The sequence below is a fragment of the Balearica regulorum genome, chromosome 9 (genome assembly GCF_011004875.1).
Source record: "Balearica regulorum gibbericeps isolate bBalReg1 chromosome 9, bBalReg1.pri, whole genome shotgun sequence".
NCBI lineage: Eukaryota > Metazoa > Chordata > Aves > Gruiformes > Gruidae > Balearica > Balearica regulorum.
The window spans coordinates 17,447,095-17,471,094 of NC_046192.1; the positions used below are offsets into that span (position 1 = coordinate 17,447,095).

The 24,000-nt window shown below is 67.5% G+C and overlaps 1 protein-coding gene across 7 annotated transcripts; it reads left to right on the forward strand.

Annotated features, from left to right (window-relative positions):
• Nucleotides 1-940: 940 nt before the first annotated feature.
• Nucleotides 941-22,701, forward strand: TNK2 (tyrosine kinase non receptor 2). 7 transcript variants are annotated; one of them, XM_075761285.1, is made up of 17 exons: nucleotides 941-1,696; nucleotides 4,055-4,194; nucleotides 11,237-11,414; nucleotides 11,563-11,633; nucleotides 12,816-13,028; nucleotides 13,113-13,265; nucleotides 13,459-13,736; nucleotides 13,816-13,942; nucleotides 14,034-14,180; nucleotides 14,577-14,671; nucleotides 17,607-17,801; nucleotides 19,183-19,274; nucleotides 19,798-19,842; nucleotides 20,214-21,529; nucleotides 21,995-22,090; nucleotides 22,179-22,306; nucleotides 22,414-22,701. In XM_075761285.1, exons 3-17 carry the CDS (start codon nucleotides 11,252-11,254, stop codon nucleotides 22,418-22,420), a joined length of 3,126 nt encoding a protein of 1,041 aa, XP_075617400.1. In that variant the 5' UTR covers nucleotides 941-1,696; nucleotides 4,055-4,194; nucleotides 11,237-11,251; the 3' UTR covers nucleotides 22,421-22,701. The 7 variants fall into 7 exon arrangements, with proteins under 7 accessions (XP_075617400.1, XP_075617401.1, XP_075617402.1 ...); XM_075761282.1 differs by lacking the exons at nucleotides 941-1,696; nucleotides 4,055-4,194 and adding exons at nucleotides 6,505-6,991; nucleotides 7,128-7,425; XM_075761286.1 differs by lacking the exon at nucleotides 4,055-4,194.
• The last annotated feature ends 1,299 nt before the right edge of the window (nucleotides 22,702-24,000 follow it).

A 24,000-nucleotide genomic window follows, 5' to 3' on the forward strand; every position in this document is an offset into this window, starting at 1 on the left:
ATATGCTCTGCTTTTCTCTGCTGTTTCCATTTGGGGTGGGAGGCAGCTTCTCCAGGAGCCCTGCTCTGTCCTTGTGGGCTGTCCCGGCAGAGCTCTGGTCCCTCCTCTTCCACCAGGGATGATTTACCTGTTGGAAACACGTTGTTTCCCGCATCTCCCTGCCCGAACTTGGCAGAGCTCCTCTCCCTGCAGTGGCCGTGCGTGCACCCCGAGAGGCAGGGCCGGGGCTGTGTGGAGCTCTGCTGCAGCCAGGCAGAGCTAGCCCCGCCGGGGCTGCGAGGAAAGGGGGTGCAACCCCTCCCACACACACCTGGGAGCAAGAATTCGGGCTTCACTGGGCAGGGCCGGGCAGCCCGTGCCCTGTGTCCCGTCCCGTCTCCTGCCGGTCCCTACAGCGGAGCGCTCCCGGGGCCTGGCGCTGTTCCGCGGTAAGTCTGGCCGCGTCCGTTTGCGTGTGCACCTGTCCGTCGGTCCGTCCGCCTTCCGTCCGTCCCCACCCCCCCCACCGTCCCCCCTGCCGTTACGTAAAGCGGCGACGCGGCGCCTTTAAGAGTGGGGCCGGGCGGGCGCGCGCCGCCCCGGGAGCTCGCGCCGGCGGCGGGAGGTGGCGGCGGGGTAGGGGGGGGTGGCGGCGGCGGCGGGGGAGCCGGGGCTCCAGCAGCGCCGCTCCGGGGGGGGGGCCCGCGGGGGGGGGGGCTGGCCCCGGGGAGGGGCTCCCCCAGCGTGCGAGGCCGGGGCGGGGGCCGGGACCGCGTGCATCATCCGGGGGCAGGGGGCGAGCGGGGCCCCGGGGGTGCCGGAGGGCGGGGGGCTGAGCCCGGGGGTGCCGGAGGGCGGCGGGGTGGCCCCGGGGGTGCAGGAGGAGGGGGGCTTCTCCCGGGGGGTGCAGGAGGCGGGGCTGGGGGCGCTGCCCCGCGGCCAGGAACTGGTGGCCGCCGGCGGCGGGGAGCCTGGGGGCGGCGGCGTGGGGCCGGGCCGGTGGCACTGGGTGCCGCTGGGGGAGCGGACGGGCCTGCAGGAGTGGGGCGAGCGGCCCGGGCCGGTCACCGCTATCGGCAGCCCCAAGCCGGGCGCGGAGCCGCGGCGGCCCCGGGAGCGGGGGGCGGCCCGGGGGCGGCGGCGGGCGCGGGGCGCGGACGAAGAGGCGGCGGAAGGAGCGGGGGGCAGCCCCGGGGCGCAGCCGCCGCGGCGGGCGCGGGGCGCGGTGCGGGGGGTGCAGGAGCACGGCCCCAAAGCCGGGCAGGAGCAGGGCCTGAGCCGGCGGGCGCAGCAGGAGCGGGGCGGGGGGCGGCGGGAGGTGAGTCCCCCGGCCCGCGCCCGCTGGTGGGTGAGGCGGGGCCGGCAGGAGGAGGGGGAGGCCCAGGGCGGGGTGCAGGAGGAGGGCGAGCTCTACCCGGGGGAGCAGGAGCACCCCGGCGGCACCCCCGGCACGCGGGCCCCGGCACACCTCCAGAGCCGCAGGAGGGCCGCCCGGGTGTGAGGCCGGATCCGGCACCCGGTGCCCGCCACCCCGCGGGGGATCCCACCCGGGACCCAGCCGCCACCGGCGTCGATCGGCGCACCCCGCCCCGGCAGGCGGGCGGGTGCATCCTGCCTGGCATGCCGGCTGTCCGGAGCGCCGCCGTGCCCGTCCTCTCCCTGCGGTGACGCTGCAGACCCGGCGCAGGATGCGGTAGCAGTGACGGTGAGCGCACAGGTAAGGAGCGAGGTGCGACCCCTTGCTGGGGGGGTGATGCGAGGGGCAAGGGTGGGTTCGGGGGTTGGCGCTGCGGCACCGCCCGGGTCGGCGTCTGTGTGCGCCCACTGCGACTTAGCGGGTGCTGTTGGCACCGTGCCCCGCGGCACTGCGGGCTGCCCGTGCTGCCTTTGTGACCGGGCACTGTGGGGCTGCTGAGCCCCAGCTGGCAGCGTGCCCGACCCCCCTGCTCCTGCCTGCCAGGGCAGAGCAGGCAGCCGAGTCTGGTGCAAGTGGGTGCCCGGTGCCCCTCAACCCTCCCAAACCACAGCGGAAGCCGGGGGAAGGTGGGTTGTTTTTTTTCCCGGAGAAAAGGCTGCTTTGCTCTGCTCTTCCTCTTCCCTGGGCTCGTGGGAGCTCCAGCGCTGAACAGAGGATCCTTGTCCTCCGGGGCCGGCCCAGCGCCTCGGGGTGTCGTGCTGCTGCCGAAACCCGCAGCAGCAATGAGGTGCGGGGAGCCTCTGCTCACCGGCTCAGCAGGCAGCACCACGGCTGCGTCTGGCCACATCGTGGCAGGTTTTTCTCTAAATGCTCAGGACCCTTTGGGTACTTTTGTTCTCTGTTGGGTTTGGTTTTTTTTTTTAATAAAACCTTAAGTTAAACTTGGAAAGGTGGCGCTGACAGCCCAGGCGAGGATCCGACCTTGCCAGGAGGGCCCTGCTCAGCTTCTCCTGCCACAGCTGGACCCCTTATCTGCTCTGCGGGTGGCAGCTGGGGAGGGGGTTTGCAGGCGGCTGGAGGAGCGTGGGCAGGGGCAGTGTCTCTGCCCACGGAGGTGATACCAGCCACGGGCCAGAGGCTGTGCGGGGCTGTCTGAGCAGGGCAGGCTGGGGCAGAGCCTGGTGCTGGCGTTTCCCCACGCACTTGCCTCCCTGGGGCCACCTTGGCGCAGCGTTCCCCAGGCTGCCCTGGTGCCGCTGGGCTCTGCTGCTGGTTTGCCGCCCCGCAAATTGGGTCCCTTCATCGGGTGCTGTAGGCTCTGAGGGTCGTGCATCTCCCCCTTACTCAGCCCTTTGCTGAGTTGGCTCAGGGCAAATCCCTCGAACAAAATTTTCAGTGCCGGGCTTTGCAAAACTTTCCTTAAAACAGGACCTGCCCGGAGGTGCCTCTGAGCTGGTCTGTACTGCTGGGCCCCTCTTTAGGGAGAGGGTCCAGCACAGACCCTGGGCGCTGCAGGCCCACCCTCAGCTGCAGCCCTGGTGCCGCTGCTGGCCCCAACCTTGCCGTTGCCCACAGGGTGCAGGGCCCAAAGTAGCCTCTGCACCCCCATCCCATGGCGCCGAGGCCTGGGGGTGTGGGGTGGGGGCCGTGCAGGCTGTGCAACCTGTTACCAACCCCTGGAGCTACCTGGGCCTCGTTAGCCCAGTATTCGTTAGTGCAGGGCGTGGGCCGGCCGTGCCGGCAGGGTATTGTGGGTATGGCTGGGAGGGGGCTGGCGATGCCTCCCTCCTCCTCCGGCGGCTGCCAGCCTGCTGTGCCCGCTGTGACTCAGCCTCTGCCAGAGCACGGTGGGCCTCTGTGGGCAGAGGAGCAGCCCCCATGGGGCTGGGAACCGCTACCGGCTTGTAGCCAAGCCCTGTCCCAGCCACCCTGCAGACCAGACCTTACTCTGTGCCTCAGTTTCCCCCAAGAGGAAGCTCGAGGCACCTTCCTGCCCCTGGAGCACCAGGGGTTTAACTCCAGTCATGCCTACAAGGGATGGCAGCAAGCTGGGGCACAGCATCCCAGGGGGCATTACCCACTCATAGGGGTTGGGGGGCAAGAGAACGCTCTGCCCCCCCACTGGGACAGGAAGGCTTTAAGGAGAAAGTCTCACTCCAGCTCTCTGCTGAGTGGTCCTGGGAGGGGGGGCACTGCCCATGCTGCAGCCTGGCTAATTAGCCTGTTGTCAGTTAACACTAATGACCAGCAGATGTTGGATGGTCTGGCCAGGGTGCTGCTCTGCTCCCAGCACCCAGCGTGGAGGGGAGATGCCATAGTGTGGATGTGGCTTTGGGCCCATCTGGCCTGAGACCTGGCATGCTTGTTTCATGCCAGCTGCAGCCCACCCCAAGGACTCATCCTGCAGTAGGGTGGGGATGGGGGTACTGGCAGCAGCACCTCCAGGAGAGAGGGGCCTGTTGGACTTGGGGCTCATGCCGGTGCCCCCCCTTCCCCAGCAGGACCAGGAGCAGCTTCACAAAGGCTCCTTCAGTTGCCTAGGCAGGGTGAGGGGGTGGCTCTGGGTGCTCCTGGGGGGTCTAGAGGGCCCAGGGTGGGCAGATAGGGGGTGCTGGGCTGGGGGGCCCATTCTGATCTCTACCTCCCGCTTTGCCCCAGGGGGACCCCGTGGCCAGTGTCACCGCAGCCCTGCCAGCCCCATGGCTGAGCTGTGACGCTGTGCCCCCTCGCACACCGCCCGGCTCGCTGTGACACTGGGGCTGGCACTGCCGAGGGACCCCCACAGCACCGCGGCTCAGGTGAGACGGGCACGGGGGCCGGCGGGCACAAACCAGCCTTGCACCGGGAAAGGGTGGCAGGTCCCCACCGTGGTAGCCCGCTGCCCTCTCCCTCTCCCCGGCACTGCCTGCGGGCAGGGTGCTGTGGGTGCCAGGGGCATTGCTTTGCCTGCTTGTCCCCCAAAATACCGCGCCGTGTCCCTGCCCTGGTAGGATTGCTCAGGGGCAAGGTGGAGGTCAGCTGCGGGGTCGGTAATTCCTGCCTGTCCCCAGCCGGCGCCGGGAGGCACAGGACGGGCTCAGCCTGCCCCGGCTCGACCTGCACAGGGGATTTGATGGAGGAAAGAGGCTTAGGGAGGGGATTGGGGTTGCGCCGATCTCTGTCGAGGTGGGGGGGGTGTCCCCCACCCAGCTGCGTCTTTCTTCCCCGGGTGGCCGCTGTTGCAGGCAGGGGCTCGGAGCGGGGGATGCTCTGTGCCGGCGGGCAGGATCAGGCCATGGGGCCAGGCTCTGGGAGCCCGGACATGGCAGCGAGGGGCAAGCTGGCACCCCGGCCTCCCCGGCCGCCCCCACCGCGGGGGTCACCAACCCTCCGTGCCGGCCCCCCTAGAGCTCCCACTTGCCTGACCCAGCCGAGCGAGCAGCATCAGGTGCCAGCACCGAGGGAGGCAAAACACCCGCTGGTAATGGGGTCCCATGGGGCGGACGTGGGGTGGCGCAATCCAGCGAGGTGCTGGGGACGGTCCCCGGGGATCTGGGTGGCAGCAGCATCCCAGAGGCAGGGAGGATGCGGCTGGCGGCCCCGCCTCTGGTGGGAGTGGGGTGCGTTTGTACGCGTGGGTATGTGCGTGCCCGCATGCCTGTGCTGCGGCAGCCGGGCCGGGGAGTGTGTCACCGCAATTTGGGGCCACCCCCGGGGCCCCGCCAGGCTGGGACACTGCCACAGCCAGCCGTGGCCGGTGAGATCACTTCCAGGTGACACGGCCGCCGGGAAGGTGGCAGGCGGGCTCTGACAGCGAGCGGGGTGATGTGCCGGAGGTGAGTGGGGGACCCCATTGCCCTCTGAGAGCTTGTTTTGGAGACCCGCCGCTTCTTCTGCAGGGTGGTGGGCACAGGGCGCAGGGAATGCTGTGGTCCCAGTACCCAGGAATGCTGGAAGGGATGCGGGACCAAGCGTGGTGTCCCAGAGGGCTGGGGAGGTCCGGTGGCCCCACAGAGGGGAGGGACACCCTGTGGTCAGTGTGACTGCCACCATGGCAGGGGACAGGGGACAGCACACCCTGTCTGGTGGCTGTCTTTGTGGTTGGAGCCCCCCCAGGATGGGAATTGCAGACAGGTGGGTTGGGGTGACATGGTGCAATGCCATCCATCCCCCGTTCAGGGGACCTTGTTTGCATTTCAGCTGAGCCTGGGCAGGCCAGGTGGACCCGACACGTGGAGGGGGTGACCCAAATCTGTGCCAAGGGCTGTGGGGACAGGGGTTGTTGCCTCTCTTGGCTTTGGGACCCCGCAGCATCGCTCTCGCTGGGCAGGCTGGCGAGGGTTTCGGGGTGGCTGGGGCCTGAGGGAAGGTGGCATAGCACGTGCATCAGTCACCGGCCTGTGGCATGCCAGCATGGTGACGGCTCGCTGCTCCCACGCCATGGGCTCCTCGTCCCGCCTCGGCTCTGCAGCTGAGCTCACCTCTGTGGTATGGCAGGAGGAGCTGCCGAGGGGCTGCCCCTGCCCATTCCCCCCCCCCCCCCGGCCCACCGGGGCGGGTGCCCCCCGGGGTTGGGGGTTGTTTCTCCGGGGGGGTGCAGGATGGGCTCGTGCCCCCTGCCCTGGCACAATGACACCCTGGTGTGACTCCCCCGCTACACCAGAGTCTTGGGGGATGCATATGGGGGGGGGGGGCAGGTGTGGGGGGGAGCAGCAAGGGAGTTGTGGGGGTACTTCTGGGGGTCAGGATGGAGCATCCTGCCCCATGGCATTGGCACGAGGAGCAAATTGGTCCCTGGGGCTGTGCTGTGCCCCAAACGACAGGCAGATCCTGAGGGGCTGGGGGGGGGGCTGCAGGGGATCCCCCTGGCTTCAGCCTCCTTGGAGGCTTGCAGCTCTGGCGCGAGGGGCTCAGAGAGGGGCTGTGGCTGGGCAGTGTTGGGGTACAGGCCATTCCTGATGTGCAGGTGGGGGGTTCCCCATCCAAGGGGGTGGCTTCCCAGTGCCACCTGCCCCTGCTGGGGGCTGTGCCTGGTGCAGTGCCTGACAGAGGTCTAGGAGACCTCCACCTCCCTGCAAGGGGGTGAGACGGGAGGATTGATCCTGGGAGGAGTCCTCCTGGCATACCCCCCCCTTGGCCCCCATCCTGGCAGCACCCACCGGGGCCTGGCTGCTCTCCCAGCCCTGCCGTGCTTGCGCCAATGCTGCCGGGTCGCTGCAGAGCAGCCATCTTCCCAGCGCATCCCATCCCCCTCCGTTGGCGTGGGGGAGTGGGAGGGATGCTGGGGATGCTGCCAGCCCCAGAGCCCCCTCACCCCTCCGCAGGTGCCCAGGAGGGGATATGGTGCCTCCTCACCCATCCTGCTTGCCACAGAGCCCCAGCTGCTGTACGATGCTCCCCCCTCATCCTCCTCTGCCTGGCTGCCTGCACCGCATCCCTGCTGACGGGCTGCACCGTGCCGGGGCGGGGGGGGAGGAGAAGGGAGCTGTGAGCACAGCACTGGGGCTGGCAGTGATGCCACCGCCTCTCCGCTCGGGTGCCAGAGGGGAAACAGCAGGTAGGCAGTTGGACTGCCGAGCTGGGAGGAAGACAGTGGTGTGCCCGGCTGGGATCGTGGTGAGGATGGGCGCGTGAGGGGCTGCCCCCACCTTCTCTTTCCCTGTCTCCTCTGCATCCCTGCATCTATTCCCCCCCCTCCCCTCCATCACCGTTGCGGTCACCTTCACCCTCTCGCTGTTTTCCGGAACTGCAGCAACTTTCTGCCATGTGATCCCGAGCCTGGCTCCAGCCCTCACCACCCCCAGGCAGGCGCGGGCGTATCCACAGAGCCCCCCACTCGCCACTGCGCTGCAGCCGCCACCGCTGCCCCGGCCATGGGTGAGAGATGCGACTACCAGCGCCTGAGCAGTGCCGAGGAGGAGGAGGAGATGCTCGGCCCCCTGCCCCACAGCTTCTCGGACAGCACCGGGCAGCGGGCCCTGAGGCCAGGCAGCGGGTGCCCCACGCCATCCCCCCGGCAAGACGTCACCCTGGGCATGCCGTGCCGGCGGGTCAGTGTGGGGGGAGCCGGTAGGGGGGCGTGGTGGGGGACACCCGGCCAGGCTGGGTGGCCCCCAAGATGGGCAGGGTCCTGCTGTGGGGTGTGGGTCGGCAGCTGGCATGAGGCACGGGGAGGTCCCTGCATGGCATCTTCCCTCTCCAGCACTTGTGGCACCCCACAGCATCTGGGGTGGCATGGGGACAGCACCCCCCTGCATGGCTGTGCTCCCATTTCAACCCACGGAAGCGGGGCTGCCTCTTCCTTCTTGCTGGGGAAACTGAGGCACGGGGGGGGCACACCTCGGGGGGAGCACAGTGCCCAGTGCAGTGCCGTGTCCAGCTGGTGGCCCTGCAGGCTGCCATCTGCATTTAGGGGTGTCACTGGAGGGGCTGTAGCTTGGGGGGGGGGGGGGTGTTGGGCTGTGCGTGGGGGTGTTATGGGGGGTGATGTGGAGAGTGTAGCTGCCTCGGGGTGTAGGGGAGTAGTTGGGGTGTCATCATGGGTAGGAGAAATTGGGGGGGATTGGACACCTGTGTGCCAGCTTGGGTGGGCGTGCAGGGCCATGCATGATGGTAGGTGAGCGTGGATGTCACCTATGCCCTGCCGACGGGTGGAGGCGAGGAGCATGCCACACCGGGGGCAGGCACCCGTGGGCGTGCAGGGGTGCAGGCGGCTCCAGGTGTGCGTCAGGCGGAGGCGGGGGAGCCGGGCCAGTGCTCTGCCGCCGGCTGTGCGGCGCCGGTGTGTTTGCGCACGTGCGGCCAGGCAGGGCGGTAGCTGGGGGGTTGCACAGAGGTGACGCGTGTGTGAGGGGGTGGCTGCGGTTGTGCAGGTGGCGGGAGGCATGTGGGGTGCCGGGGGTTGCGCCTGTGTGGTCCCAGAATGCACGTGAGAGTCGTCACTGCCCGTGCACGAGCCGGGGTGCACGATGGGTGCATCCCAAGGGCTGCAGGGGGTGGGTGCGTACAGTGTGGCATGTGTGCAGGACGCAGGGTCCGAGTGGCTCCTGTGCTGGGGGTCTTTGCTGCTTGACGGGTCGTGCTGGCTGGGTGTCTGTTACCGCCCTCCCACACCCCCCAGGACAGGGGTTTGCTGGCAGGACTCCACTCACCTGTCTTGGAGCTGAAATTGTGTTGTGCGCCTCTGGGTCTCTCACAGAGAGGGAAACTGAGGCACAGAGCCGCCCCTGGTACAAAGGGCAAGGTTGGGTCCCTCTGCTCCCGTTTGGAGACCAGTATTCCCAGCGTGGGTGCTGAACTGTGCGGCCTCACCCAGGGTTTGGGGGTGCAGGAGGCAGGCTGGGGCACAGGAGGCAGAGCACTGACCCCAGTGGGTGCCAGTCTCAGTGGGTGCCGGTCCCAGTGGGTGCCATCCCCAGCTGATGGGGGTGATGCACCGTTGCAGGGCAGGGAACCCCCTGGTGTCCCCTGGGCCGGGGAGGGAGGGGGTCTGGCACGTGGCAGAGGTTGGTGCCGAGGGCACCGTGCCCGGGTGTCCCCAGTCAATGGGCTGCTTGTGCTGGGCGCCTGTGCCGCCCAGTGCCGGCCGGGATCCCGGCAGTGGAAGCCTCAGTGGAGGCTCCTCTGTGCCTGGGGATGGGCTTAACCCCCTCCCGGCGGCCCCCCGGCACAGCGATGGCTGTGGTTTGGGGGGGCCGGGCAGGCAGGGGCCGCAGCAGGAGGTTGCCGTGGGTCTTTCCTCTCTCACGGCGCAGCTGCCAGCATGGCCAGCTGTTCTCCCCGGGGAGCCCACGGGCAGACAACAGTGCTGGGGTTGGGTGCCAGCCCCACTGGAGAAGGGGAGCGAGCCCCCGGGGGCTGTTGGCACCCCACGGCAGCTGGGCGGCGGGTACGCTTGCCAAGCCAGAAGCTCCCCCCGCAGTGCCCATCACCCTGGCGTCGTGCCTGCGGCCTCAGTTGGGGAGCAGAGGGCCGGATGTCTCCTCTCCCTCCCTCCCCGCTTCCTGGGGGGAAACTGAGGCCCGGGAGCGTTTCCCAAGGCCGAAGCAAGTTTCCATGGAAATGGGAGCGGGGGTCCGGGCTCCCAGCTGCCGGCGCCCGCCGAACAAGGGAGAAAGCGGCACATTGATGGGAGCCCGGCCCCCTGGGCGCACGTCCCAGCCCCGGCCGAAAATAACCCCTCCCGGGGAGCGCTGCGCGGGCAGCCGGCCGGGACCGAACCCCGCTGCTGGCCGGGGGTCCCCAGGAAGCGGCTCCAGCCGGGGGGGGGGGGGGTGTGGGGGTGTGTGTGTGTGTGTGTGGGGTGGGGTGATCCCCAGCCCTGCCTGCCGCCGCCCGCCCCGGCCCCGTTGCGTTGGGGAAGGGGAGGGCCGGCCGGGAGGATCGAGAGCCGGACGGAAGGAGGGGGGAGAGCCACAGCCCGCGTCCGGCCGACGGACGCCCCGAGCCCCCCACCCCACCCCCTCCCGCCCGCTCCGGGGGGGATATATGGGGCGGCCGAGCCCGGGGGGCATCTCCGTAGCCGCGATGACGGGGCTGCGGGTGCCCCCGCTGCGCTGAGCGGGCTCGGCCGTGGGACGCCGGCGCCGGGGAAGGGACATCGGCGGTGCCAGGGGCCGGCGGCGGGCAGCCAGGCAGGATGCGACGCTTCCAGGCTTTGCGCCGATCCTTCCCCTTCCTCACCCGCTTCCGCCTTTACCGAGTAAGTGCCGACCCCCGCCCCGGGCAGCCCCCGCGCTGGCCCGGCACCCGGCGCTGTCCCCCGTTACTGCGGGAAGGGACCGGCCGGCCGCGGGCGCGCGCCGAAGGCCGGCGGCTGCGCGTGCCCCCGCGTGCCCCCGCGTGCCCAGCTGCTCGCCGCACCCGCCGTATTTTTAGCCCGGTGCTGAGGGCTGTCACCGCGGGGACCCGGCCGGGGGACCCGGCGGAGGGCGAAGGTGCCGGGGCCACGTCGTCTCCCGAGGGAGGGGAGAGGATGGAGGGGGCTGCCCGGCTCGGGGGGGGGGGGGTCCCACCTCCCCTCCGGCTCTCAGCCGCGGGAGGCAGAGCCGTGTCCCTTCCCGGAAAAGTGGGGATGAAAGTGCGGAGGAGAGCAGGGACAGCGGGCAGGGATGGGGAGTGGTGGGGCACGTGTTTGGGGGGATCCTAGCAAAGTCTGGGTGAGACCTGGCCCCATCGCCTCCTTCCCCATGCCCTGGCACGGCTGGGGGGGGGGGGGTGATGCCCTGTGTTGCTGCCCCAGGGCACCGGGACCCCCCTGGGGCCCTGATGTCCCTGCCTGCCCCTTCCCTGTGGCTGCCCAACGGTGCCGCCACCCGTGGCAGAGGAGACCTGCCGGTGGGTCTGTGCCCCACCTCAGCCGGCTGTGCAGGGATGCTGGGGGACCCGAGAGGCAGTGCTGAGGTGGTTGTCCCTGCTGGGGACGGTTGTCCCCTCCTTGGTCAACACCTCCTGGGAAAAAGGGAGCCTGGTAGGCACGGTGCCAGGTGTGGGGTGCCTCCTGTGCAGGCATGCCTTGGCTGGAGGCCGCTGCCGGGCATGTCCATCCTATGCCCTGAGGCTCTGCCCCCTCCTGTGTCCCTGGCACTGCTGCCTGGGGACAGCCTGTGCTGGAGTTGGAGGGGACGGGCTGGTGTTTCTAAGGACGCAATGGGGTAGAGCAGGGGTCCCTGCCCATCCCTGGTGGGGTGCCTCTTACAACTCCCACGGAGAGCCAGAGATGGGCTCAGGAGATGAACCCTGCTAGCATCCCTCATGCCCTACCCAGGCAGCACCCCAGCCTTGGCTCTCAGCCCCCCCCATGCGACTCTCCCAGGGGGGACGGGGCAGAGTACCCCCTAACCCAGTGCGGTGTCCCAGCAGAGGCTGAGCTGTAGCATGCAGGCGGAGGAGGGCACGGACTGGCTGCTGGAGCTGCTCACCGAGCTGCAGCTGCAGCAGTACTTCCTGCGCATCCGGGACGAGCTCAATGTCACCCGCCTCTCCCACTTCGAGTACGTCAAAAATGAGGATCTGGAGAAGATTGGCATGGGACGTCCCGGTGCGTATGTTCCCCCCCCCAAACCTCCCCCTGTATCCCTGGCTGGCTGCGCAGCATCTTTTCAGGAGCCCAGAGGAGCAGGCAGTCCATGGGGCTGGAGGGGACCCCCACCCTGTCCTGTGTCGGTGACAGTCCCTGTGTCCTGCAGGCCAGCGGCGGCTGTGGGAGGCAGTGAAGCGGAGGAAAGCCATGTGCAAGCGGAAATCCTGGATGAGCAAGGTAGGGGTGGGAGAGGGGCAGGTGTGGCAGGGAAACTGAGGCAGACAGGAGGAGCTGGACCTCTCCCCATGCTCTTCCCTGGTGCCCAACTCTCCCTGCGTGACTGTTCCCTAGGGACTGGCAGGGAGGTGGGCAGAAGCCCCTGCCATGCATGCCCTGCCTGCAGCATGACCCTGCCAGCGTGCACCCCAGTCCCACGCGGGCTCCTGGGTCACTCCCCGGCAAAGGATGGCCCTGCCACCCTGGCACTTGGGAAGTTCATTCCCCTCATGTTATTTGCCTTTTTGCCAGGAAACTCATTTACACCTAGCAAGCCACAGAGCCTGTGCATCTCGCCCTAGCCAGCTCTGTGGGCAGCAGTGCTGCCTGGCCCCCTGCCCACCCCGCTGCCTCGCAGCGAGGGGGCACAGCCTTGTGCCTGCAGGCTGGGGGTGCACCAGGGCAGGGGACCTTAGGATGCACGTGTATGCCCCTGATGCCATCCTGTCCAAACCTGGTGCTGCCACCCTGGCACCCCCCGGCACCTTGCACCCCCAAAAGAGCAGGGCATTTGCCAGCTGGGCACTGGGTCATGGCCTCTCCCCTGTGTGACTCATCTGGACAGGAACGGGATGGGCTTTTAATAGAAGGCTACTCAGCCTCACACTGGGCACAGAAATGCCACCTCCCACCCCAGCCATATGCACACCCCGCATGAGTCGTGGCTGCCAAGGCTGGGATGGACCCCATCCCGTGGGGCACATCATCGGTCCCGGCTGGGGTAGAGGCAGGGATGAGCCCATCCACGTCCCCTCTGGGCTTGCGGTGGCGGCAGCGCATATTGCAAGGCCCACGTCGCTGCAGAACGTCACCACACTCGGCCCAAACTGAAGGTTTCTCTTGGCTTTCTGCCCAGGCACATCGTGTGGCCACAGCCTGGCCCAGAGCCATCCGGCTACTGGCCTGGTTTGCCGGGGCTGCTGTGAGAGGCACAACTCCTTCCCTCCACACGAATTGCAGCTCAGCCCACGGGCAGCTGGAGGAGTGGAGCCTGCTCCCGCAGCCAGCCTGCCCTGGGTTATCACCAATTAGAGGTCATCGTTAGGTTCCAGAGTGTACAGCCCAGGCAGGGCTGTTCACTCGCAGACCTAAGGACCTGAGGTGCCTCCATGCCCGTGTCTCACTTGCCTCTGTGTCCCACAGGTGTTCAGTGGGAAGCGCCCTGAATCGGAGCTGCCGCCCCAGCCCCAGAGCACCTTTCGCAAGCCCCCCACGCCGCCACCCCCCGAAGCCGGGGGCCAGCACTCCCTCACCTGCCTCGTGCGGGAGCGTGACCTCTCGCTCTTCGAGAAGTTGGGCGACGGCTCCTTTGGCGTCGTGCGTCGCGGCGAGTGGTGCACACCTGCCGGCAAGACGGTGAGGGGGTCATGGGGAGGAGCTGGGCGTGGGACCACCCTGGGGGTAAAGACACTTTGGGGCTCACCCCCGCTTTGGCCGTAGCTGAACGTGGCAGTGAAGTGCCTCAAGACGGACGTGCTGAGCCAGCCAGAGGCACTGGACGACTTCATCCGGGAGGTGAACGCCATGCACTCCCTTGACCACAGGAACCTCATCCGCCTCTACGGCGTGGTGCTCTCCCACCCCATGAAGATGGTGAGCATGTGGGGACGGGGCTGCCCCTGATGCTGCCCTGAGAGTGTCCCACATGATGGGGCAAGCAAAGCCAGGCTGGGTCCATACCCCAAGTCCTCTGCTGGCATGCCCAGGGGAAAACAAGAAGGCTGGAAACTAGCCCAACCAGGGTGCCCCTGGCCTGAACAACTGCTGTCCCCTCCCCATGGCCCAGGTGACAGAGCTGGCCCCGCTGGGCTCCCTCCTGGACCGCCTGCGGAAGAACCAGGGCCATTTCCTCATCTCCACCCTCTGCCAGTACGCCATCCAGGTGGCTAAGGGCATGGCCTACTTGGAGTCCAAGCGCTTCATCCACCGCGACCTGGCTGCCCGCAACATCCTGCTGGCCTCTAACGAGCTAGTCAAGATTGGGGACTTCGGGCTGATGCGGGCCCTGCCCAAAAATGATGACCACTACGTGATGCAGGAGCATCGCAAAGTCCCCTTTGCCTGGTGAGCCCTAGGGAGGGGGGGGGGGACCTGGGGGTGCAGCACTCATGACCTCCTGATGCTTATGTCTTTCCCCATGCAGGTGTGCTCCCGAGAGCCTGAAAACACGCACGTTCTCCCATGCCAGCGACACCTGGATGTTTGGGGTGACCCTCTGGGAGATGTTCACCTATGGGCAGGAGCCCTGGATTGGCCTCAATGGCAGCCAGGTGGGTGCACGGCAGGGACCTGCCGCCCCGTCTTGCCCCAGCAGCACCAGTGGGGACCTGGAACCCCCTGACGACACTGCTTGCGCTGCAGATCCTGCACAAGATAGACAAGGAGGGCGAGCGGCTGCCACGGCCTGAGGACTGTCCCCAGGATGTCTACAACGTCATGCTGCAGTGCTGGGCACACAAGCCTGAGGACCGACCCACCTTCGTGGCCCTGCGGGACTTCTTGGTGGAGGTGGGCGAGCAGGCGGGGAGGGGGACACAGGGGTCCCTGGTGCCCCCATCCCATCAGTTCTGCCTGCCTGTGGGCAGAGTTAAGGGTATTGCTGAGGTGGGAGGTGATGTCGGAAGGCTTGGGCCAGGCGGCTCTGCAGGCTGGGAGGTGGCGGGTGGTGACGTGGTCACAGCAGGAGGACACCTGGGTGCCACCTTGCCCTTGTGGAGCATCCAGGTGCTGCTGGTGCCCTTGCCCACCCCAGGGACATCGGCAGCTCGGGAGAGGCTGGGAGTGGTGGTGCTTTCTCCTGCCCATTTTTGGGGCTCCTCTACCCTGCCTTGGGGCTGGACCTACCCCCAAAGCTAGGGGGGATGGACATGATGGGGGGCTGCATCCCCGGTCCTCTTCCCCCAGGCCCAGCCCACTGACATGAGGGCGCTTCAGGACTTCGAGGAGCCTGACAAGCTGCACATCCAGATGAATGACATCATCACGGTCATCGAGGGCAGGTATTGCACGGACCAGCTGCCAGCTTCAGGGCTGCCAGCCTGTGTGGGGACGGGGGATCGCAAGTACGGGGGGGGCCCATGGGCACTGGCAGAGCTGTGGGGAGCAGGGATGGGGATGAGGGCTCTGCCCCCCCCCCAGCACACCTGGCCGCACGTCCCACAGGCAGGCAGAGCTGCCCCTGCTCCCCTGGGAGGTACGCAATTCCCTGGGTGGCACAGATCTGCGAGGCCACCCCAGTATGGGGGTACAGCCATGCCTGCGGGCAGCGCAGCCCTGCCCGCACTGCCCGCACCGTCCACCCCCGCTGACTCACCCCACTGCACCTGTGGGTTTGCCGGGCCTTGCCCCGGGAAATCGCGTGCCCCGAGGCCGCTCCCTGCTGATAGCGACGGGGGACATGCCGCTGTCACCGGGCTGGGAGAGGCACTGTGGGCTTGGTACCACGGTGGTGTGACCTGTCACCCCCTGTGCCGTGGGCTTCAGTCCCCGGTCCCTGCTGGTCACCCCGGGGGACGGCCACCCCCTCTGCCGCCCTGGGGACCAGCAGGCTTGGGAGGACCTTTGGTCCCTGCATCCCTATCCCAGGACGTGCCTGTCCCCCTCCAGCTTGGCGACAGCAGGGACCCACAAAGGGGCTCGATGTCCCTTTGCCCCGCTGGTACGCGGGAGGCCGACACCCCCCCAACCCCGGGGGGATGAGGAGGAAGGTTCTGTCCTTCCCTCCTTCCCTCTCCCCCTCCCGAGGCCGGCTCCCCGCGGTTAGTCACGGCCCGGAGGTGAATCAGGCCGGATTTGTGTGTCTGCAGGGACCGGCTTTCTCCCGGCCGCCGCCGCCAGGGATGACTCTTGCCCAGGGTCTGGCGGTTTAATTGCAGGGAGGGGAGGGGAGGGGAAGCGGCGTCGGCGGAGGGAGGGAAGGAGGGAGGGAGGGAAGGAGCGGCGGAGGGCGGCGCGGCCGCGCCAGTGCGCCTGCATCGTCCCCGCCGCCGCATCACGGCCGGGCTGGGGGTCCCGCTCCCGCGCCCCGCCGCCCCGCCGGCCACCCAAGGTGAACCGTGAGGGGGGGCATGGAGCGGGAGGGTGGCGGGACCGGGACCCGGAGGGGGGGGGGAAGTGGCTGCGCTGGGGAGTGCCGATGGGTCGGGGAGGGCCGGGAGCACGGTAGAGCCGGGGCGCAGCCTTCCCTGCCTCAGTTTCCCCGGGGGACGCCGGTCCTCGGTGGCCTTCGGTGGGCACGTTTTGGGGGTGCTGGGTCTGAGCAAGCGGGGTGGGCTCTGCAGCCGGGGGGTGCCAGGAGCCCCAGCGGCTGCCGGCGCTTCCGAGGGGCCAGAGGGGAGCGTCCTCCCCGTGCCTCAGTTTCCCCCGCGGCGGCTGCCCCCCACAGCGCTGCCGGCGGGGGTACCCGGGCAGGGAGGGAAGAGCTGGCGGGGAGGGGGGGGGCTCTTCCTGGGGGCCGCATCCGGCCCCGCCGAGGCCGCCTGGGGCACCGTAAACACCCCCCACCCCTTTTCAAGCCCCTGCCTGTTGTTCGGCGGGCGCCGGGCGTGCGTACGTGTGTGTGGGCAGGGGCAGGGACCTACCTGAAAGCCCCCCGGGGACCCAGCCGGCCGGGGGAGGGGGCTTTCGGGGGGAAGCCAGGGCAGAGCCGGAGCGGGTTTGTGCCGGGGGTCCGAGCCCGGATCCGGTGGGACGAGGCTGGGAGACGGGGCGAGCGGAGGGACCGGCCCGGCCGCAGCATCCCTCCGGCGGGATGCGGCGGTGTCGGGGCTCAGGGAGGGCGAGAGGAGGGGACCTCCCGGGGAGGGGAACCGCCTTCCCCCGGCCCGCCGCGGGTAAGGGAGGGTGCCCGGTGCCGGCTGGGCTCTGCCGTGGCCTCGCCGAGGGGTCCTGGCGCTGAGTAAGGCGGCTGGCTGGCGGCGAGCGGGGAAGGTAAACAGGAAAAGGGCTGAGCTGGTGGCCGGGGGTGACTCACAGGTGACTCCAGGAAACCGTGGGGCCCGTGCCAGCCTCGCCGGGCTGGCACCGCACGCTGCCCGCCGCCCCCTGCCCGGTGCACGCCCTGCCCGGGGGGGGCCTGGCAGACGGGGAGGAGGGAGACATGGTGGGAGCAGGGCGGGGGAGGGAGTTTAGGGTCGGAGCACCCCCCTACTCCCCCCATTGATTTGGCACAGTCTGGGCGGGGGGCAGCACTTGGGGTGCCCTTCCCTGCATCCTACCTGTCCCTATTTCCACCGCCCCCCAAGCTGGGCAACTGCCCTGTCCCACCATGGAGGTGGCCGCATCTTGGGGCAGGCAGGCGGCTCCTGGGCGCACCGGGCTGTCCCGGGGACTGGCACCCTGGCCACCCTACTCACGTACCCACAGGCAGTTTTGCAGCTTGAGTTCCCCTGCCTGCCTGCCCTTTCCCACGCCAGCCTGCATGGGGCTCGCTGTTAACATAGGAAGGGAGCAAGGGAGACCCCACAGTCCCCTGTCCCCCACCATGGCCCCTCCAGTTTCCCCCGCACATCTGGGATATTTGAGGGTTCATCAGCAGACACCATGCACATCTCTTGTGCTGTGCCTGGCTGCGTGGGGTACAGGGGGACCAGCGGTGAGCAGCTTGCGGCAGGCATCACCCCAAGGCTCCTACGTACTTTGGGGCAGCTGGGGGGAGGAGGAAGGGACGCATCTTTTTGGGTGCAAGCAGGAAGCTTCGTTCCCCACCACCCGCATCCCCAGCACCACCGGGTGCGGGAGCCATGTGTGGAGGGAGGCAGAGCGTGCTGCCGGCGTACCGTTGGGATTCGGGGCGCCCAGGTTCCCTTCCTAGTTGTGCCACCGTCTGCCCGTGTGGCCTTGGGCGAGTCACCTCTTCTCCTCCTCTGTCACCGAGGCAGGTGCGTGTCCCCCTCCCATCCCCTCATTGATAACAAGGTCCTTTTTGTTCCTTAGGGCTGAGAATTACTGGTGGCGGGGTCAAAATAAGCGGACCCTAAAAGTGGGCCAGTTCCCCCGAAACACGGTGACCTCAGTGGCGGGGCTGTCGGCCCATGACATCAGCCAGCCGCTTAAAAACAGCTTCATCCACACAGGCCATGGAGACACCAACCCGCAGCACTGCTGGGGGTTTCCCGATAAAATTGATGAGTAAGAAACTTTCTGTCTTCTCTGCATCCCCTGCCTGCTCTCTGCCTTCCCCGCTGCCCGCCGGGCACAGGAGCGAGCCCATGGCTTGGCCGCCCCACCCCACCCTGCAAAGCATCTCTTCCCCCCCGCTGTGCTGGGGATGGTGGCTCCGGGTAGGGTCCCCACGGCTGGACTAATTCCCTCACCTCTTCTCACTAACGGGTTTGGGGATGCGGGGGGCTGCTGTGCTTGTTGGAAGGCTGTCCTGGGTTGAGCAGCCTCTCGTGGCTGTTCCAGGGTGGGGGGGGACATCAGTAAGCAGCACCCCAGAGGTGGCCATGTTACTTCAACACTTCTGGGGTGTCCCAGGGCTGCTAAACCTGTGCCTTTCAGTGCCTGCGTGGAGGGAAGCCATGGCGGGGATGCAGCCTGGCCCCGTGCTTTTAACAGTATGAGTCTTTTTAAAAAGCAAAACATGAAAAAAAACCACCAAAGTGCTTTTCCCTCCCCTGCTCCATCAGCAGAGACCCCAGTTGATCTGTGGTGGGGGACACAGGGATCTCTGCCAGCACTGGGCTGGGGGGGCATGGGAGGGCGGTGGGGGGGAGGATGGGATTTCAAAGCCTGGAAAGTTCCCGCTGGGTAGAGCGAACTCCTCTGCCAGGCTCGGCACATCCCCTGGGATCATGATCCCTGCCTGTTGTTCAGCATCCCAGCCCTGGGACAGCTCTGCCAGTGCCCTCTGACCCAGCCTGGACCCCCCCCATGGCACCCCGTGCCACGGGCCGTGCTGGCAGCCCTTGGAGGGCTGAACCGAGGCACCACGCACGCGGACCCGGCTCGTGCCCCGGCAGGCCTCCCTGCACCCTGCTGCGTGGGCACGGGCACTGGGTACGTGCCGCCCGGGCCGCCGAGAACGCACCGAGCTCAGCACACGCCCAGGCCTTCGGGCTGCGCCGGCTCCCGCCGGCTCCCTGCCTCACCGTGCCTGGCTTGCGACGGCTCGCCCGGGCCTCCCGGCACCCCACTGGCGTGGCGTACTGGGGGGGCCATGCCCTGGGCGCAGCATCACGCCACGGCACCCCGGTGCTGGGGGAGTGTCCCAAGCACTGCACCCCTCACAAGTACCCTGGGCACGGCACCCTGCTTGCAATCCCTTTGGTACGGTGCATCATGTGCGTGGAACTGGAGAGGGATGGGTGACACCAGGACGGCACCAGGCTCTGTGCCGTAGCACCGAAAATCTCTGGAGTGCTGTGCGCCAGTGCTCGCGGGGATGGTACTCGCCAGGGCATGGTGTGTGGTGGAGGGGCTGTGGGGTGTCCCAAGGGACATGATGTGGGAGCAAGGGGTCCCACGTGGCCCCCACTGACCCCCAGGTGCTTTCCTCTCTTCCCCACAGGCTGTACCTGGGAAATCCCATGGACCCTCCTGACATTTTAGGTGTGGACCCGAGCGCTGCCAGACCCACCCAACTTCCAGGCAGGGCTAAAAGTGAGCGGCTTTTCCCCTTCCCCCTGCCCATCAGCTGTGCGAAGCCCCTGTCCCCATGCCCTGCTGCCAGGGCGATGGGCTGGACCCCCTCCTTTCCATCTCTGCTGCCACTTGCTTTTCGCAGACCCGGGGGAAGCTGGGGTGACAGGGTGCATTGTCACCTGGCCATGTGCCACTGCCAGCAGCGTGGGCGGCCAGTGGCTCTGCCCAGCTGGACTCTGCCCTGCTGCCCTTCGTCCGGGTCCCTCGTCCCGTCCCAGCCTCCCGTGGCTGGGCTCCCCACTACGGGAGATCTCAACGGAGCTGCCACAGGGAGGGAGCCGAGACGCCACACGTGTGCTGCAACCCCCCTAAACCTGCAATTTTCCCTTGGGGGAGCTTCCCACCGGCATCCTCCCTGCGCCCCACTGGTGATGGGGGACACGATGAAGCATGCACCCCGCTAACGAGCGCCCTGGCTGCCGCTTGCTCCGCGCGCTCACCCCGCGCCTCTCCTCCTCTCGGGCTCTCTCTTCTCCCGCAGGGCAGCCGCCTCCGCGCCCGCCTCAGCCTACCGTCCTGCTCACCAGTAAGTCAGGCTTTTTTGGGTGCTGCTCTCCCTCCCTCGAGCTCCCCTTCTTTTCTCTCTTAGTTCCTTTCACCCCCTCTGCCCCCTGGGTACTGCTGTGCACCTATGGGTGATGGCGTGGAGCAGGGTGGCCAGCCTGGGGCAGGGGGCTGCAGGGCAGGGTACTGGGGGGCTGCAGGGTGGGGAAGGGCAGGGGTACCCTACCAGGTAGCCCCGCAGCATCCTGCCCACTGCCGTGGTGTGTATCAGTGCACCCAAGAGGGGAGCAAAAGTGGCTGAAGCTATGGGGCAATTTATGGACACAGGTACCCCGCCTTGTACCCCAGGGACTGGTGCTGGGACCCTCACCATCCCTCTCCATCCTCTCCCAGAACCCTGCTACGACCCAGTCAGTGAGGAGGAGGAAGGTCTGCCAGGGGGTCTCCGGAAGCTCTGCCTGAAGAAGCCAGGCACAGGGAAGGGTCTGCGACCAGTCAAGCCATCAGCACGGGTACCGGGGACCAAGGTGGGCGAGCGGCAACCCGGCCGGCTGGCAAGCGAGGGGCCAGTGGGCGGCGAGGTGACCCTCATCGATTTCGAGGAGGAGGTGCCCCAAGGTAGCCCCTCACCAGTAGGGGAGCTGACGGCCCCGTCATTGGCCAAGCTGGCCATGGAGGCCTTCTCCTTGCTGGACAAGACCCCACCACAGAGCCCCACGCGGGCTCTACCTCGGCCCCTCCACCCCACGCCAGTGGTGGACTGGGATGCCCGCCCCTTGCCCCCACCACCTGCCTATGATGACGTGGCACAGGACGAGGATGACTTCGAGGTCTGCTCCATCACCAGTCCCCCGAGCCGGCGGGGCAAGACCAACTATGGCTTCGTGGATGAGGGCGAGCGGGGACTAGCACTGGAGGACAACCTCTTCCTGCCCCCCAAGGAGACCAAGCAGCCCAGCCTGACACAGACCACCGAGCTCTTCGAGGAGCTGCAGCAGGAGTGCATGAAGAGGCTCAACGTCCCCCTGGGACCAGCCGCCCCTGCCGATGACAAGCCCCAAATCCCCCCCCGCATCCCCATCCCGCCCCGGCCCCTGCGCCGCAACGAGCCTGGCCGCTGGTCAGGGGACCTTTCCCCAGCTTCGGGGGGTGAGGAAGACCGGCCGCCCCAAATTCCCCCACGGGACCCGCTGTCACAGCCCACCTCCCGGACGCCCAGCCCCATGGCCCTGCAGGTGGGCTCCCCCCAGCAACGTGCTGCCCTCTGCTCCTGCCTCTCCACCTCACCAGGGAAGCCCATGCCCACCACGCAGAGCTTCGCCCTTGACCCCAAGTATGCCACCCCCAAGGTCATCCAGGCGCAGGGCAAGGACTGCTCCAAGGGACCCTGCATCCTGCCCATCGTGAAGGACGGGCAGAAGGTCAGCAGCACCCACTACTACCTGCTGCCTGAGCGCCCTGCCTACCTGGACAAGTACGAGAAGTTTTTCAAAGAGGCCAAAAGCCCTGAGGAGGTGCCGGCATCCCGCCTGGTTACCACAGCCACCGTCCGTCCCATGGTGCAGCAGCCGCCGCCGGACTGCAAGGCCAACTTCTCCTCCAACAACAGCAACCCTGGGCCCAAGTGCCTGGTGAAAACCTCCTGCAGCCTCCAGAAGATCGTCTATGATGGCCCAGATGGCTACCGCCCTGCTGACAAGATCCGACTAGTAAGTGGCATCCCCAGCAAGAAGTGGGCAAGAAGGGATGTGGTAGCCATGGGCTCGCTTGGGCAAGAGCCATCCCCACTCCATGCCTCAATTTCCCCATGTTCAGGCCTCAAGGGGTTGCTACAAGGGGTCCCCAGACGTGCTTGTGGGGCAGAAGTGTCATTGCAACTCCAAAATGGGGATCGCAAACCCTGTGAACCCGCATTAGCCCTACCCACAGCCCAGGGAGGGGGAGGAATGTGGTTGTTACTGCAGTCCCCTTGGGCTCTCCAGCCTGGGTCCTCGGTGTCTTGTGCCCAAGCCCAGGAGGTGCTGGAGATCCTGGGGACGGTCCCACCTCCGGGCTGACGGTGCTCCCTGGGGGCAGAGCTGGGGTGGGGGCCAGCCTCAGTGTCCCCTTGCTCTAGCCACGGGCTCCTCGCTGCCTGGGGGTGGTGGCAGGCGCTGACCACAAGCCCCCCCCAGGTGCAGGACATGGTGCACGGCGTGACCACTGAGGAGTGCCAGGCGGCCCTGCAGAACCACGGCTGGAGCGTCCAACGGGCTATCCAGTACCTGAAGGTACCGCACACCCCCGTCCCCCCACCCTGGTTCCCACAAGAATGGTGGCACCCTGTCACCCCCCTCGCCGTTCCATGTCCCTTTGCAGGTGGAACAGCTCTTCTGCCTGGGGCTGAAGTCCCGCATCGAGTGCCACCGGGTGCTGGAGATGTTCGACTGGAACCTGGCCCAGGCCAGCTCCCACCTCCTCGATCCCTACAGCACTGCCCGCCAGAAGTAGGGGCACAGATGGTTTTTTTGGGGGGGGTTCTCCATGCCACACTGCTCTTGGCCAGCTGGTACCATCAGCCCTCCTGAGCTCATGTCCTCTCTTCTCCTTACAGGCGGTGACAACGGGGACGGGGCGAGCTGCGTCAGATCCGGAGCAGGCATCTTGCTGCGGGGCCGCCCCCCGGTGCCCACCCACACAACCTGCTGCTGGACTCTGGACTGAGCCCCCACTTGGGGGATGGGGACACCCCGAAAAGGAGCCTGCCCAGCGCCCTAGACTTGCCAGGGTGCCTGCGCCTTGGGTTCGGCAATGGGCTCCATCCCCTGGCCCCTTGTTGAATTGTTTTTGTAAAGAGAAATGTAATTTTAATATATATATTATATATATATATATAAAAATATTCTATGGAGAGGAGGAGGGTACCTGTGGCCGTCTCCCAGGTTCATCCCTGCCAAGGCACAGGGACAGGCTGTGTCTCCGGGACTGTGACCTGCGGGAGCTGCTGCAGTGATGGAGTTGGGGTGCCCGGGAGGGGGTACCCATCTGCTGTGGTGCCCAGCAGGCGCGGGGGATCCCCAGGGAGCTGTATGACATGGGCACCCATATAACCCCCCTGCTGATGGCTCCCAGGCTGCTTTGGGGTTGCAAAGGTCTCCCCATCTGGTGCTGCTCGGCTTTGTCACATGCTGTCCCATCCCCAGGACCAAGGCTTGAAGGCTGGGCATGGTTTTGCCCCTTCTGAGCAGGCAGCACTTGCCCACGGCAATGCCTCCGTGCAGGGGAGCCCCCAGCGGCAGGGCCCCCCCTTGCCCCGGCACCCCACGGCAGTTCGGCTCCCGGCTGCCGCCTGAGTCATGCCCGGGCAGGGAGTGGCGGGACCTGCGTCGCACCCCCACCCACGCGTGGGGCGGCGAGGGGTGTTGTGCAACCAGATGCCACCGCGCAGCCGGAGCCAAGTGCCGGTGGAGGGGGGGGGGGCTGGCTCCCATGGGGTCCCAGGCCAGGTGGCAGTGATACCCACCGCAAGTGGGTGTCAGAGCCCCTTAGCTGGGTTCCCTGAGGTGCCGCCTTGCAGCAGCACCAGGAAGGGGTCTCTGTGCGGGTGGAGGAGGACCTTGGTGCCCAAACCCACCGGGTCCGTGGGCATTGCTGGTACCTGGTCCCCAGGATGCCCTCTGCTCCAGAGCTGGTGGCTTCAGAGGAGAGACCCTGCCATGCATGGTGGGTCACCTGGCAGGAAGGGCTGCCCTGGCATGGCTGCGGGTCCCTCTCCATGGCAGATGGTACCTGGCCACATCACCTATGTACCACGTGTGCCCACAGCTCCGCTCATCTCTGGTCCCCCTGCCCTCCCTGAGTGTGGGGATGGGGAGGTTTGCTGGTGTTGCTGTGGGCATGGTCATGCATGCTTTGGGCTCTCCGTGCCCGAGTTTCCCCATCTAAGGTGCAGCTACCATGGCATGGCAGCCAGGTGGGATGGCCGTCAAGGAAGCGAGGAAGGCACAACACAGTCACCGACTTCCTTCCCTTAAATGATCCTGGAGCTGGGCTAGGCACCGTGAAGAAGCAAATGTGTGTTTGCTGCAGTGGCCCCAGTGGGTCTGTTTGCACGGCCGGGTGCACCCATCCTCTGTCCCCAGTGGAAGGTGACCTGCAACCCAGGGCAAGGCCCAGCCCTGCCGCCTATGCGGGAACAACA